Raw genomic sequence first — 13,654 nt, 5'->3', positions numbered from 1 at the left:
TTTTGCAATATTTCAAAAACTAGTAAAGTTACGAACCTGAAATTAGTTTCATTGGATTCCTCGTCAAATTTTACATAAGATTGCACTAGTTTAAAACATATTGTAGCCATGAAAAAAATTATTAAAAATAAAAATTGATATAAAAATTTTTAACTTTTCGCCATGTTTTTTCAGCTAATCCTTGGAAATCGACAACAATGTTATACATGGTTGATCTCGTCTTGACCTCCTCTATCGATCTATGTAGGTCTCAAAGCTAGATTCCGCGGCCCATATACTAAAGAGCAGCCCTTATCGGTTCCAGTGTTTCAGATGGACACGTTCAACCGTCGGTCCCAGCTGTCTAAAAACAGTTGTTAGATCGAAATTGATCAGGTGCGACCTGAAAACTCTGAAACCAGACCTGAGCCAACCAGGTCACTCGATATTATTATTATATTAAAGTTGTTTAAGATTGAACAGTAGACTTTGACACTGGGAGCAATATTGGTGATTTTTACAAATCAATGTAGAATAAATAGAATTTAGAACAAAACAACCACGAGTATTAACATAACCTAATTAAAAGCTTAAGCTCACCTCATCGTCCAGTTCCACATAGCTTTTAAAACTGTTTGTCATCCGTTTATCATTCATCTTGGTGAATTTTTTGTTGTATTTTCAGCAAACATAAACATATATTGATGAATAATTTGTTGGTAACCCAGATTCTGCAGCAAACATCATGTACTGTCCTGTCCTGTGATTTAATGAATTGATAATTTTTTTAGGTTAGTTACATTGAATAAACATGATTTATTAAGCAAATTATTGGAATACCGTAAATTTTGAGAAGTTGATATCGTAGAAACCTTAATCAAAACCAAGAATAAACTAATAAATTAGATAACTCATGAATTGAAAACTAGTAGGAATTCTGAATTCTGCAACTAATATATTAATAATAATTGTTGCATACTGCCACAGAACAGAAAGTAGCCATACAACAAAAAGGTAACTTCCTATCTAACGGACGCATTAAACATGGCACCAAGACCGCCATCTTTGTAGAAGTTAAATTTACCGCCAACTTCAAAAAACACTCAAATCAAAGCATTGCAAATTTTGTTCACATAATATTATTTGAAAAATACTATCATTTGATACAAACATTTGATAATCACTCTGTTGTTTAAGAACTGATTTTGCTTGAATATAGTTCAAATTGTGTAGAACTTTTAGCTCTATGGGTTTAGTACTGTGCAATTCCTTGAAAAATTTACCGTTTTCGAAAAGACTTGGATATAATGTTAAAGATTCGCATATTTGTGTCACCAAAAAATCGTTGACACATCATTTCTATGCTATTTATGTACCGATTCTACTAAACCTCAGTTGAAATTGTGTAGAATTATTAGCTTCATATTTTCAATCTTAAACAATTTTTCCTGAAAAATTTAGTCTACTGTTTAAGAGTAAAATTGAATTGAATGTTGGGAATTCACTGATTTGTTTAATGAAAATAGCTTTAAGTCATCATAATTTTGTTACTTATGAACCAATTTTCCTCAACTATAGTGAGGTCCACGTTATAATGACAGTATTTGATCAACTTTGGTTTTGCTATCCTTGTCTATCATTCGACAAAGCCGGTGTTACTATCCTTTTCTAGGTTCAGAACGATGCCAATTATGTTTTTGACAGTGTAGAAATATAATTAATTAATGCAGAGAATCGGCATCGCTATTCTTTTATCTTTATCCACTGCTATTATAACGTGGTCCTTACTATAGATTTCAAATTGTATTGAATTTTTAGCTCTATGTGTTTTTCCTGAAAATTGACTGTTTTCAAGTAAACTTAGATTGAATGTTGAAAACTTCTAATGCAATGTTTGTAAACCGATCCTTTTCAGCAAAATATAAAATTGTGGAAAATATAATGCTTCATATTTTTAATTTAAAACATTTTTTCTCAATAATGGACCGTTTCTACTGAACTTGATATTTGCTTTCAAAGCTGATAACAGCTTTTGAGAAAGATTGGTGGCTGTTTAATTTTTCAGCAATAACCATAGCCTACTATTATCTAAAGTAAGCCATGCAATAACTGCTAAACGGTTCATCAGAGCTTGATCATGCTCATTACCATTATTTTTGAAAAAACTTAATTTTCTACAAAATTGTGTGATTAAATTGCTAGAATAAGAAGGTAGGCTATTGTGTTTGAAATACAGATGATTATTATCATTGTACTCATTTGTATTAATCCATCAATAACTTTTGATCAGTTCATTTAAGTTGGATTCTGCATAGTTATAAATTACAATTTTTGAAGAAAACAAAATTTACTACAGAACTGTTTATAATATTGCTAAACAAATCTGCTTTTGTTGCGGCAATTTTAATTTGAATTGACATAACGAGATAGGAATTAAAACCCTTCAAGAACATAGCTAAAAAGTCAAGAATTCGCCAATCTTCAATGAAATAATTATTCTCAAAAATACATAGTTTATTGATCTTGACGATGCATTTGACTATGCCAGCTGATAGCATCTGCATGAGAGCTTGCAAAATCTGTATAAAACCATAGAATACATTCAGCTTACTATAGTGAGGTCCAAGTTATAAAGGCAGGGGAGAAAGATAGGAGAACAACGTTGCTGATCCTCTGTCTTGTCAATGCCTTCTATAGACAGTAGCTGATACAGGCTTATTGATTAATAAAAACATTATATAAAAAACTTGTAGTGCCCTTTGGCACAAAAACAAGGTTTTTGAAATTTTGCATTCCAAGGACAATATAAATGGAAGAGGAGACTCTTTCATACGCCTACCATGAAGATCAGACTTTGGAATGATTCATCATAAATCAGCTGTCGAGTGGATTATTGCTTGCATGCAATGTATATCTAAAAGTAACATGAGTAGTATTTTCTCCCAACCTTTCTCTGCTTCTTGAAGAATAGAAAATAGTCCTAACCATTCTCGGTTAATTGAGAATCTATTTATACAGAGTTTCAAGTTGATCAGTTGAGTAGTTCAGACGTGATGGTGCGTCAAACATAACTTTCCTATACCGTTCCTGTATAAGCCAGTTCTTACATTTATTACAGTATATATTTACTTTGATGTTTCTGTGTTTCGGATGGACACGTTAAGCCGTCGGTCCCGGCTGCCTAAAAAGCAGGCGTTAGGTCATGTCAGAGGCCCTGAAATTGATCAGTTGCGACCTGAAAACTCTGTCACCAGACCTGAGCCAGCCAGGTCACTCGATATTATTATTATTATTATTACTCTGATGTACAGTATTGAATAGAGGAGGCTGTTGTTTATAACTGCGCGATGTCTACTGTTCACAATAGTTAACTACCGGTACAAGTAAAATAGAATAATAATACTGTTGGCCCTACCAATCAATAGGAGGAATAGGATATTTTATGGATTACAACACTTAAAACCACACGATCAAATAACAATATTTATATTTGAGTATCAAATAAATACAATCAAGGTTCTACTAAGAAAATAGACAAATAGTAAACTTACAACATGGGAAAATTATTTTCAATTTTTCGCCTATCTTTCAACAAATTATATTATTGTCATCTATTTTTCGAATTAAACAAGACCCGCTATAGTAGTCGACACCTTTATAAATAGAAAATAGAAATTAATCTTAGATTTAAGTTCATAAATAGAGAGAATCGGTCGTTTTATCACATTTTTCGCTTATTCTTAATCGACGCTTAGTTGACGGAAGGATCCAATGTCGCTGAGTTCAGCATTGGTGTATTGGCTTTTGCCGACTCTCTTCTTCTCGTCAGTTTTCCACGAATCGCACAGCTCGAAGTATTTCTTCTCAGAGGCCAGCTGCTGTTGTGACATCACTGAAAAACGCATTACAGTGATCAATTATCAATCAATAGCCAGCAATAAAAATAAGCTACAGAAAAAATAATCAAACAAAGGTGAGATAAGGTCTGTTTAGTTTTAGTTTAGTCAGGTTAGTTCCAGCTGAAGTCTGAAAGTTTCAGGTTATAGTCAGGCTAGTTTCGACTCAATCAGCTTTTGTATGTTTGTAAGTACCGCAGTTACAGTTGCAGTTATTATCCAATTTGGATGAAATTTGATATAGAAGTACTTTGAAACAAGACGTGTCAACATATATAAGGTTTTTAAAAATTTTGCATTCTGAGGATATAATACATAAGAAAAATGAGTCTCCTTCGAACACCAATAATACCAAAGAAATCAGACTATAGAATTATTCATAATAAATCAGTTGTCACGTGGATTATTAATTACATCCAATTGATAACTGAAAGTAGCATAGTATTTTCTCTTGACCTTTCTCTGCTTTCAACTCGGGCTGACCGAGATGAGCTTTTGATGTTAGCATTTCTGATACATAATTTTTGATACCGTACACACTTATCAGAACAATGGTTGGGACTTGTTTACCCCATAAGTAATTTCCTTTAAAGAAATTTGGGATCAAAAATTTAGTTCCAAACTTTTCCCTCTAAACCGTTTTTTGAGTACCGGTAATCATTGCCTGGACTGTTGGGGCTAAGCCACACGAAGCGTTTCTTCAGGCGTTTTCAGACCAGAATGCTCTCCGATTGGCTGATTGAGTTAACGTTCAGGAATCAGCTGACAATCAGCCAATTGGAGAACTTCCTGGTCCGTCCTGCCAACTCGTCAGAAAAAAAATGCTTTGTGTGGCTTGGCCCTGTACTACCCGTCACAATATTATAGAGTCTAAAGTAGCCTCACTCACCATTCAATTCTTCAAGACTGGGTCCATCGCCACCATAATCCTTCGGTAATGTCTTTTTGCTGATGTCCTTGAAAAGAATCTGAGGTTCCCTATGTACAACAACCTGTCAAAATAATTAATAAATTAACATTGAGAAAAATATAAATTACAATATTCAGACAAAATCTGCCAAGAGAAAAATACAAATGAAGGAAATATATCAAAGTTAGGCTATGGTGAGGTCCACGTTATAATGGCAGTGTTTGATTAGCAATGGTATTTCTATCATTCAACAAAGCAGATAGCGCTATCTCTTTTTTGTTTTGCTCTGTGGCCAGATTTTATTTTAACAATGTAGATTTAGGTAATGATTAATTAACAAAATATTCAATCCTAATTATGAAAATTCATTATGAAATTATTGAAAAATATAATAATAATTTCTTGCTTAATAAAATATAATTAATTATTTTAAATAGGGATGAACAGTTAATATTACATCAATAATCCTGTATCAGCTACCATCTATAGAAGGCATTGACAAGACAGAGAATCAGCAACGTTTTTCTCATATTTTTCTCCACTGCCATTATAACGTGGACCTCACTATAGCTACACACACATTGATTTTTGTTTGTCCAATTTTTTGCCGTCCTTATAAATTCTTTGGATAAAACAGATGATATTTGTCAAGTTCTGTTTAATCTGCTAGAATTTATAAGGACGGCAAGAAATTGTACGTTCAAAAATCGATGTGTCTGTAACTGGCTTAACATTAGGCTACCTATTTTACAAAGTGGAAAGAAATATGAATATTAAGTGAGGAAATAATTATGTAAAAAGTCACAGTAGGCTACCTATTAGGCAAGTTGGTGAACAGAAATAATTGTTTCTAGAAAAAAAAACTATGACCCATCACTTCTCCTTTGATGAAAAGCCAATGTGAAGTGACACAAGTGTTTCAAAAGTTACTGAGCTGATTATCAGCTGATTGAATGGGATAGTTCAACAGCTGAGGCATGATTTTGTCTCAGTCCCTCAGACACGCACTCGCTCACTCATTTCCATACAGTACCTTCATAAACAAAATGACGTCAGCACAGGTGGGGCTCCTACACCAATAACAATTTGTTGATTTCAGCTGATCTATATCAGCTAGTGTTTTTATTGGTGTAGGAGCCCTACCTGTGCTGACGTCACCATCAACCACCTGTCTTGCACTATGGCTTTGTTTATAGAGGTGTAGTGTTCCATATTGACAGACGACGAAATTCTCAGCTGTTTTTCAAATGATGAATGATCATTTTAATTCAGCAAGTTTTCCCAGGGTTGAGACCTAGTGCAATAGACTTTTTATATCGTAAACTTTGTTACAAATTTCTTGAGAATCGTTAGAGCCGTTTTCGAGATCCAGTGACATACAAACATATAAACAGGAATTGCTTCTTTAAAAGTAGTATAGGATAGTTAATAACTAATAGTGAATAATAAACGGATTTATTACTCACTCTGGACATGATTTTGGCTGAGATGAACGGTCTGAAGAAAGCCACCATGCGCTCGATGTTTGGAGTGACATTGACCACATTCACTTGAGCTACTCTCACCGGGTAGGCTTTCTGCAACAAATTAACACACAATAATAGAGAAAGTAAGAAAATATTATTGTAATAGTGAACTATTGGTCCTATTAGGCCTATGAGTCCTATTAAACCTATAGTCCTATTAAGGCTGTGCAAAGGCTAAAAATAAACTTTCTACTCGTGATATTTTTCAAAGTTCTTTGATTTGTATATCATCAAGCTACCAAAATGATAAAGTTTTCTCCGGAAAACATTTTTTCCCGATCATTACTTTTTGAGATATAAGCGACTGAAGTTTGAATTTTTGGGACAGAACATTTCATATTTGGTATGATATAAATCCATGAGATTTAGAGGATAGATTCTTCATGGTATTGTTGATCTAGTAAAACAAAAATGTTCTGGAAATATCAATTTTCAAGATAGTTATTTAATTTACCAAAAATAACTTTTAGTTGAGTTATTTTTTGTTATTTTTGTTGAATTGAATAACTTTTCCAAAAATTGATATTTCCAGAAAATGTTTGTTTTACTAGATCAACAATACCATGAAGAATCTATCCTCTAAATCTCATGGATTTATCTCTTACCGAATTTGAAATGTTCTGTCCAAAAAATTTAAACTTTAGGCGCTCATATCTCAAAAAGTAATGATCAGAAAAAACATTTTTTCCTGAGAAGACTTTTTCATTTTGATAGCTTGATGATATACAAATCAAAAAACTTTGAAAACTATCATGAGTAAAAAGTTTATTTTCAGCCTTTGCACAGCCTTAATTACAAGAAGTCCTTTTTGTAATAGTGAACTGTCCAATAGCATTAACCATTATCATATCATATTAACTCATTACATTTAGGGCCGGTTTCCGAGCTCGGATTTTGTTAAATTCTAGACTTTAAGCAGCTGGAGTCAGAAAATTGGCTTTCCGAAGTCATAGTTTTCTTTCTTTTCTCATTTCTATAATTTGGGAACGTAGACTATTTCCTTGATGAAATGAAACACTCCTGAATAATTCAAAATAGCTGAAACTTTACAACACTATTCTCTCTTTATTTTATTTTCGTGTTCAATTGTCTAGTTTTTCGAAATTTAATTAAAACGTAGACTACTACTAAGCCCCGTTTCGGAAAGCCAGCAATTTTCTGACTCTAGCTGTTTAAAGTCTAGAGCTTAGCTAAATCCCGGACTCGGAAACCGGCCCTAAATAATCTACTCTTATGAATGAAATAGTAGCTAGAATCTAGTGACTGAAGTCCAGTCACTATGAGGAGGAGGAGGAGGAGAAGAAAAAGTAAAACGAGGAGGAGGAGAAGGTGGTAGAGGAGGAGGAGGAGGATGAGATTGTGTAGGAGAAGAAGAAGAAGGAGAAAGAGGAGGTGGAGAAGAGGAGGTGGAGAAGAGAAGAGGAGAAGAAGAAGAAGAAGAAGAAGAAGAAGAAGAAGAGGAGAAAGAAGAAGAATAAGAAGAATGGCAGTATTTGATTAGAACATTGGTGTTGAAGGAGGATAGAAATAATGATGAGAAGGGGAAGAGGGAGAAGAAGGAAACAAGAGAAGAGATGGAGGAGGAGAAAAAGACAAGACAAGAGAAGGATAGGGGAGAAGAAGACAAGACAAGAGAAGGTGAAGAAGGCGAGAGAGAAGAATGATATGGAAGGAGGAGTGGAAGAAGAAAAAGATGATGATGAAGAATAAGGAGTCAGGAGGAGGAGGAGAATTAGAAAGAGTGGGAGGAGAAGGAAAAAAGAAACCATGATGATAGAAGGAGAATAAGAAGGAAGCAAGACAAGAAAAGATAAAAGACAGGAGAAGAAGAAGAAGAAGAAGAAGAAGAAGAAGAAGAAGAAGAAGAAGAAGAAAGAAGAAGAAGAAGAAGAAAAAGTTGAAGTTGAAGGTGGAGGAGGAGTAGGAGGAAGACGAGGAGAAGGAGGAGGAGGAGAGGATGAAAAAGTGTTTTGTCTTTCCACCACTTCCATAATTATTGTAAATTTATTGCACGAATTATGTAAGTTAGGATGGAGAAGATTGGAGGAATGTTGTGGAGGAAGCCAAAGCTACACTGGTATGTAGAGCTAAGGAAAACAAGTTCTGGACGGATAGTAATTAGTAAGTGCTACCAACTATACAGAGTGTAATTGTAAATTTATTGGACAGATAGTGATTTATAAGTGCTACCAACCATACAGAGTGTGAGCGCCCGGACGCCCTGCGGGTTGAAGGCCGCGACCAGGTGTGCCAACTTGACGCTGGATGCGTCGATGATGATGTGGAGGCTGCTGAAGTCGACGCCCTCCTTGAGGCAGAGGTCCAGGTGCATGACGCACCGCTTGATGGTTGACACCAGGTCCAGATGGTCTCCTCGCTCCGAGCTCAGCGGCTTGAAGATGGCCACTTTGCTACCGTCATTATTGTGACCCGGTAGGAAGAACAGCATCCTGAAATTACAATTATAGTTTTAATTAGATAATTTATTCAGATTTCATTATAAATATTAAATTATCGACCCCCTGGGTTGGAGAACTTGTTCAAAAACTGTTGTATTTGTATGAGGCACATTTTTCATTTTTTTTTTTAAATTTTTACTTCACCATCGACGTTCCCCATCCCCACAGGGATGAGGGGCACGTCAAGGAAGTCGCTACTTGTCAATCACATTCTTCACTGGAAATTCCTTCAGTAATTAGAGTGGATTGTCTGAAAGGTGTTTTTTAGAGCTTCCTTAAATTGTTTAGGCTGTTTTTACTTTCCTTGCCCAATTACCATAGGTAAGGAAAGTATTGCTTTCCAAAAAAAATATTATCTCATGTGGCAGGCAATTATGAAAGCAAAGACCCTGTGTTAGTGGCTGCCTCTGCGTTTTCAGCAGTCTACTGTTTGGAATAGGCCAATAAAACTAGGTGCGGTTCGGCTCCTATAGTATGTACATTCTTCTTTCCATCTCCCATGTATATATGTTAAAATTTTCATGTAGGGAAAGCACCTTTCCGGATACAAAGTTCTATAACAGTGACGAAACTGTATAATTGATTTATTAATCCAGTTCTATTCAGCAAGCAACTTTTGATTGCATGGTAAATCTGAGACACAATTAAAACGATTTGATTGAATTTTGATCATGAATATCTCTCAAAAATAATCTACCTTTCAATTCCCGTAGCGAAGCATGGGTGCCTTGCCAGTAATGATAAAAAATTAATGAAAAAGTGATAAATTGTAAAGGCAGAGGCTAATATTGATTACTTCTATAACTTATAACTTATTACTTCTATGATCTGCTAACCTATTACTTCTATTACGGTACTTATTACATCTATAATCTGCTAACCTTATAGTGATTTGATGATTATTATATGCAATAAAAAAAAATCCTCAATTTTGATTATTTTCGAGTAGCATTTTATCAATTCGAGGGCGCTGAATCCGAATCTGAAATCACAATTTCTCTATCTTCATTTTTACGCAAATTGAATTTCCGATGAGCCACTGGAGACCGTCTGCAGTCTGAAGACAGCGCTACACACTACAAGACCAGACCAAAATAGTGTTCCGGGAAGCGCAGACAGTCTGTTGTCTGTGGTTCAAGTCAGCAGACCGGCAGACGTTTTGAAAATCATAAATCGGTGTGAAGACAGCCCTACACACTTCCAGACCAGACCAAGACTCAGACTGTTTGTGGTCTGGTCTGGAAGTGTGTAAGAGGCTGAAGGACGGCAGAATTCCATACAAACAAGAATCGATGTTTGTGTGCGGAGACTTACGTTCAACATTCTCTTTTATTCAATCCATTTCTGTCTTCCTTCCTTGTCTATGTATGTCATGTTTGTTGGAACAATCTTATCCTAGAATTTCCATCGCCTCCTGTAGGTCATCTATACAATACTAGTAACCTCCTGGGTTGGAGAACTCGCTCAAGAACTGTTGGAACAATTGTATTGTAATCTTTGAAATACTCAGCAGAGTTGATGAGAATATTATGAAAAAAACTGAATATTTCTTTCACAAGAATAATTTGACAGTAGGTTTCATTGGGGTTTCTATTTGGAATAAAAAATTACTCTGTGTCTTCAACATCTTTGACCCTCATATGTATTCAAATGCATTTTTTCAAATGAGAAGGTGGTATTGTGATACATGATTTCGATACAGAGTTCCAAGAGGAAATGAATGGCATAAACCTCACATTAATATCTCAACCATGACCATCTATAGCTCACTAGAACTATAGATACACACTGTAGATGGCCATGTCTCAACCCTTATCAGTTTGTTAATGTGAAAGTTGTAAACTATGATGTATATAACCAGCTGAAATCATATGTCAGCGCATGAAGGTATGTCTGTGTGGTAGTTCCCAAATAGACTCAGCTGAGGAAAAATGAATGGAAAAACTGTAGTAATTGCATGAAATGATTCTTCAGCTGACTAAATGATGAATCACAACAAATTATTTTTCTCATGCAATTCGTTATATCCTGAAAAAGGTCGAAGGAGTGAGTCAATTTTGTTGTCCAAAGAACTTGACATGTGAAAAGGTTCAAAAAAGATTAAGGGCCGGCTTCCGAGCTGGGGATTCAGCTAACTTCTAGACTTTAAACAGCTGGAGTCAGAAAATTGGCTTTCCAAAACGGGGCGTGTTTGCTGCAAAATAAATCTTGATTTTTTCATTTCTATAATATTGGAAACGTTTTCCTTGACATATAATAAAACATTCCTAGATAATTCAGAATAGCTGGAACTTTACAATATTTTCTCTTTATTTTTTGTTGTGTTCAATTTTCTAGTTTTTCGAAATTTTATTTTAACGTGATTTTGACTATGACTACGACTACGCCCCGTTTCGGAAAGCCAATTTTCTGACTCCAGCTGTTTGAGGTCTAAAACTTAGCTAACTCCCGAGCTCGGAAACCGACTTTACTTGTTCAAAATTTGAAGCTGATTGATTGATCAACTCTTTCTAAAGTTATTGTAGAACATACTGACAGACGGACAACAACTTAGGTATTTAGTAAGTGAAAAGTGAGAACTCGCTTACGCTTGTCAATGATAAGAATAGGAGTTGTACTCACATATTGTCATAGGACATTTGCATTTCGGGAAGCTTGACATCTCGGTTGCCGAAGATCTGCAGGCCAACATTGTGAGCGGTGAGGTAGATGTCTATCATGCTTTTGGCTCGCAGCATCGAGTTCTTCACAATCAGCAATACGTTCTCCAGCCAGGCATCCACATTGACTGCAAAATCACAAAAATTCCATAAATTTTATTACTAAACGAAAATCCTAATTAAATGCTGTAATTCACACAGAGGACTTCTGCTACTGCGAATATTGACAACTAGATGGAAATTCGATGAGCGCTGCTATTCAAAAATTATTTGACAGCCCGGGAGACAAACACAGTACCACCTAATTGCTATAGTGAGGTCTACGTTATTATGACAGTGGAGGAAGGTAGGAGAACAACGTTGCCGATTCTCTGTCTAGTCAATGCCTTCTACAGACTGTAGCTGATACAGGTTTATTGATGTAATATTAACTGTTCATTCTCGTTTAAAAAAATCAATTATATTTTATTAGGCAAGAAATTATATTTTTCAATGATTTCATAATTAAGTTGAAATATTTTGTTAATTAATTAGTACTTCTACACTGTTAAAAAACGATCTGGCAACAGAGCAAAGCGAGAAAGAGATAGCGCTATCCTCTTTGTTGAATGATAGACAAGGATAGCAATACCATTGCTAATCAAACACTGCCATTATAACACGGACCTGGCAATAGATAGCCTAAGTAACTGGATTTTTGACTTTTTCTTGTATTCAATAGTAGTTATTGTTGTGATTTCCTCTCCATGGAGCAGACAACGTGTATTAATTCAGAACTGGTCAAATGTCAGAAATTTGCGTTCAGATTTAAGAAACCGGTTCCGTTGATTTCAGTTCAACCAAGAATCAACTGAGGCGGCTTCCTTAAGCAATAATAAAAAAAATAAAAAAATGATAATATTGTATTTGTATGTAGAATCAATCCGATAGGCTTGTTATCGAATCATGCGGAAAATATACCAAAAAACTACACCTTCGTCTCCTTCTTCATCTTTTTCTTCTTCTCCTCCTTCTCCATTTTCTTCTTCTTCTTCTTCTTCTTCTTCTTCTTCTTCTTCTTTTCTTCTTCTTCTTCTTCTTCATCCACCTCCTTCTTCTACTTCTTCTCCTCGTTCTTCTTCTTCTACTCCTCCTCCTCCACCACCTCCTTCTTCTTCCACTTCTCCTCCCATATCTTTCTCCTGTCTTGCCATCTCCTTCTCCTGTCTTGTTTTCTGCTCATTCTCTTGTCTTGTTTTCTTCTTCTCCTTCTCATCCTCCTTTTAGAAAATTTACCACAAAACTCTTTGTATCTTCTTCTTCTTCTTCCTCTTTCTTCTTCCTCCTCCTCCTCCTCCTCCTCCATTTCCTCTTCTTCTTCTTCTTCTTCTTCTTCTTCTTCCTCTTGAGTATGGTTCATGAGTATGTGAGATAATTCCTTTCCCTCTTATATCATCCTTAAAAATGCAAAATTTCAATAAACCATACACATTCATGAAGGCGCAATTCAAATTCTTCTTCTTTTTCTTCATCATCACCTTCTTCTTGTCTTATCTGAGTATGATATTTTATGGGATGAAACAGTCGGAATTGCTCTAAATACTATGAGTTTTGAGTTTTGAAGCAGATAGCGCTACCCTTTTCCAGCTCCGCAACGTTGCCAAATCGTTTTCTAACAATCTTTCTTCTCTAAGTACCGTCTCCATTTCGGAGGTTGGCAATCATCATGGCGATTTTTACCTTAATCACAGCTGCTCTAAATAGGTCATTGGTTGTGCAATTAAACGCTTCCCTCAGGTTCCTCAACCAAGACATTCTTCTGCGTCCCACCGAGCGCTTACCAACTATTTTACCTTGGATTATGAGGTGCAGAATCATGTATTTGGGTCCTCTCATAATGTGTCCAAGATAAGTCAACTTTCGTATTTTAATGTCACGCACAATATCCAGTTGCTTACCCATTCTTCTGAGAACTTCTACGTTCGTGACTCTATCTGTCCACGATATACGGAGTATCCGCCGGTAGCTCCACATCCACATTTCAAATGCTTGAAATCTGGTCTCACATTCCCTATTTAGTGTCCATGCTTCCAACCCATACAAGAGAACAGGGAACACATAGCACCTAAAGAGACGGGTCCTAACCTCAATAGACAAGTCACGAGCCGACAGTAGAGTTCTCATTTTTACAAACAATGTAAAAGTACAAAATCAACAAAATATCAGCTAAATATTTATCTAACAA

General features: G+C 35.5%; 2 protein-coding genes across 2 annotated transcripts in view; both read right to left on the bottom strand.

Moving 5' to 3' along the window:
• Positions 1-981, bottom strand: part of LOC111047062 (myotubularin-related protein 10-B) — a 65,480-nt gene extending 64,499 nt beyond the window's left edge. Inside the window, exon 1 of the mRNA XM_039435247.1 lies at positions 580-981. Within this exon, the coding sequence (XP_039291181.1) occupies positions 580-636 (57 nt within the window). The 5' untranslated portion in view covers positions 637-981. The remainder of the gene's footprint in view (positions 1-579) is intronic.
• Positions 982-3,449: 2,468 nt separating this feature from the next.
• LOC120348886 lies at positions 3,450-13,449 on the bottom strand. Its single transcript, XM_039435306.1, has 6 exons — positions 13,263-13,449; positions 11,393-11,576; positions 8,506-8,761; positions 6,252-6,362; positions 4,765-4,867; positions 3,450-3,871 (listed from the first exon to the last, which is right to left on the bottom strand). The coding sequence occupies exons 1-6, from the start codon at positions 13,447-13,449 to the stop codon at positions 3,720-3,722; spliced, it is 993 nt and encodes a 330-aa protein (XP_039291240.1). The 3' UTR covers positions 3,450-3,719.
• Between the last annotated feature and the right edge of the window lie 205 nt (positions 13,450-13,654).

Source organism: Nilaparvata lugens, chromosome 9, assembly GCF_014356525.2.
Source record: "Nilaparvata lugens isolate BPH chromosome 9, ASM1435652v1, whole genome shotgun sequence".
Taxonomy (NCBI): Eukaryota; Metazoa; Arthropoda; class Insecta; order Hemiptera; family Delphacidae; genus Nilaparvata; species Nilaparvata lugens.
Note: the sequence above shows the minus strand (reverse complement) of the source record. Positions and strands in the feature narration are given on the sequence as shown.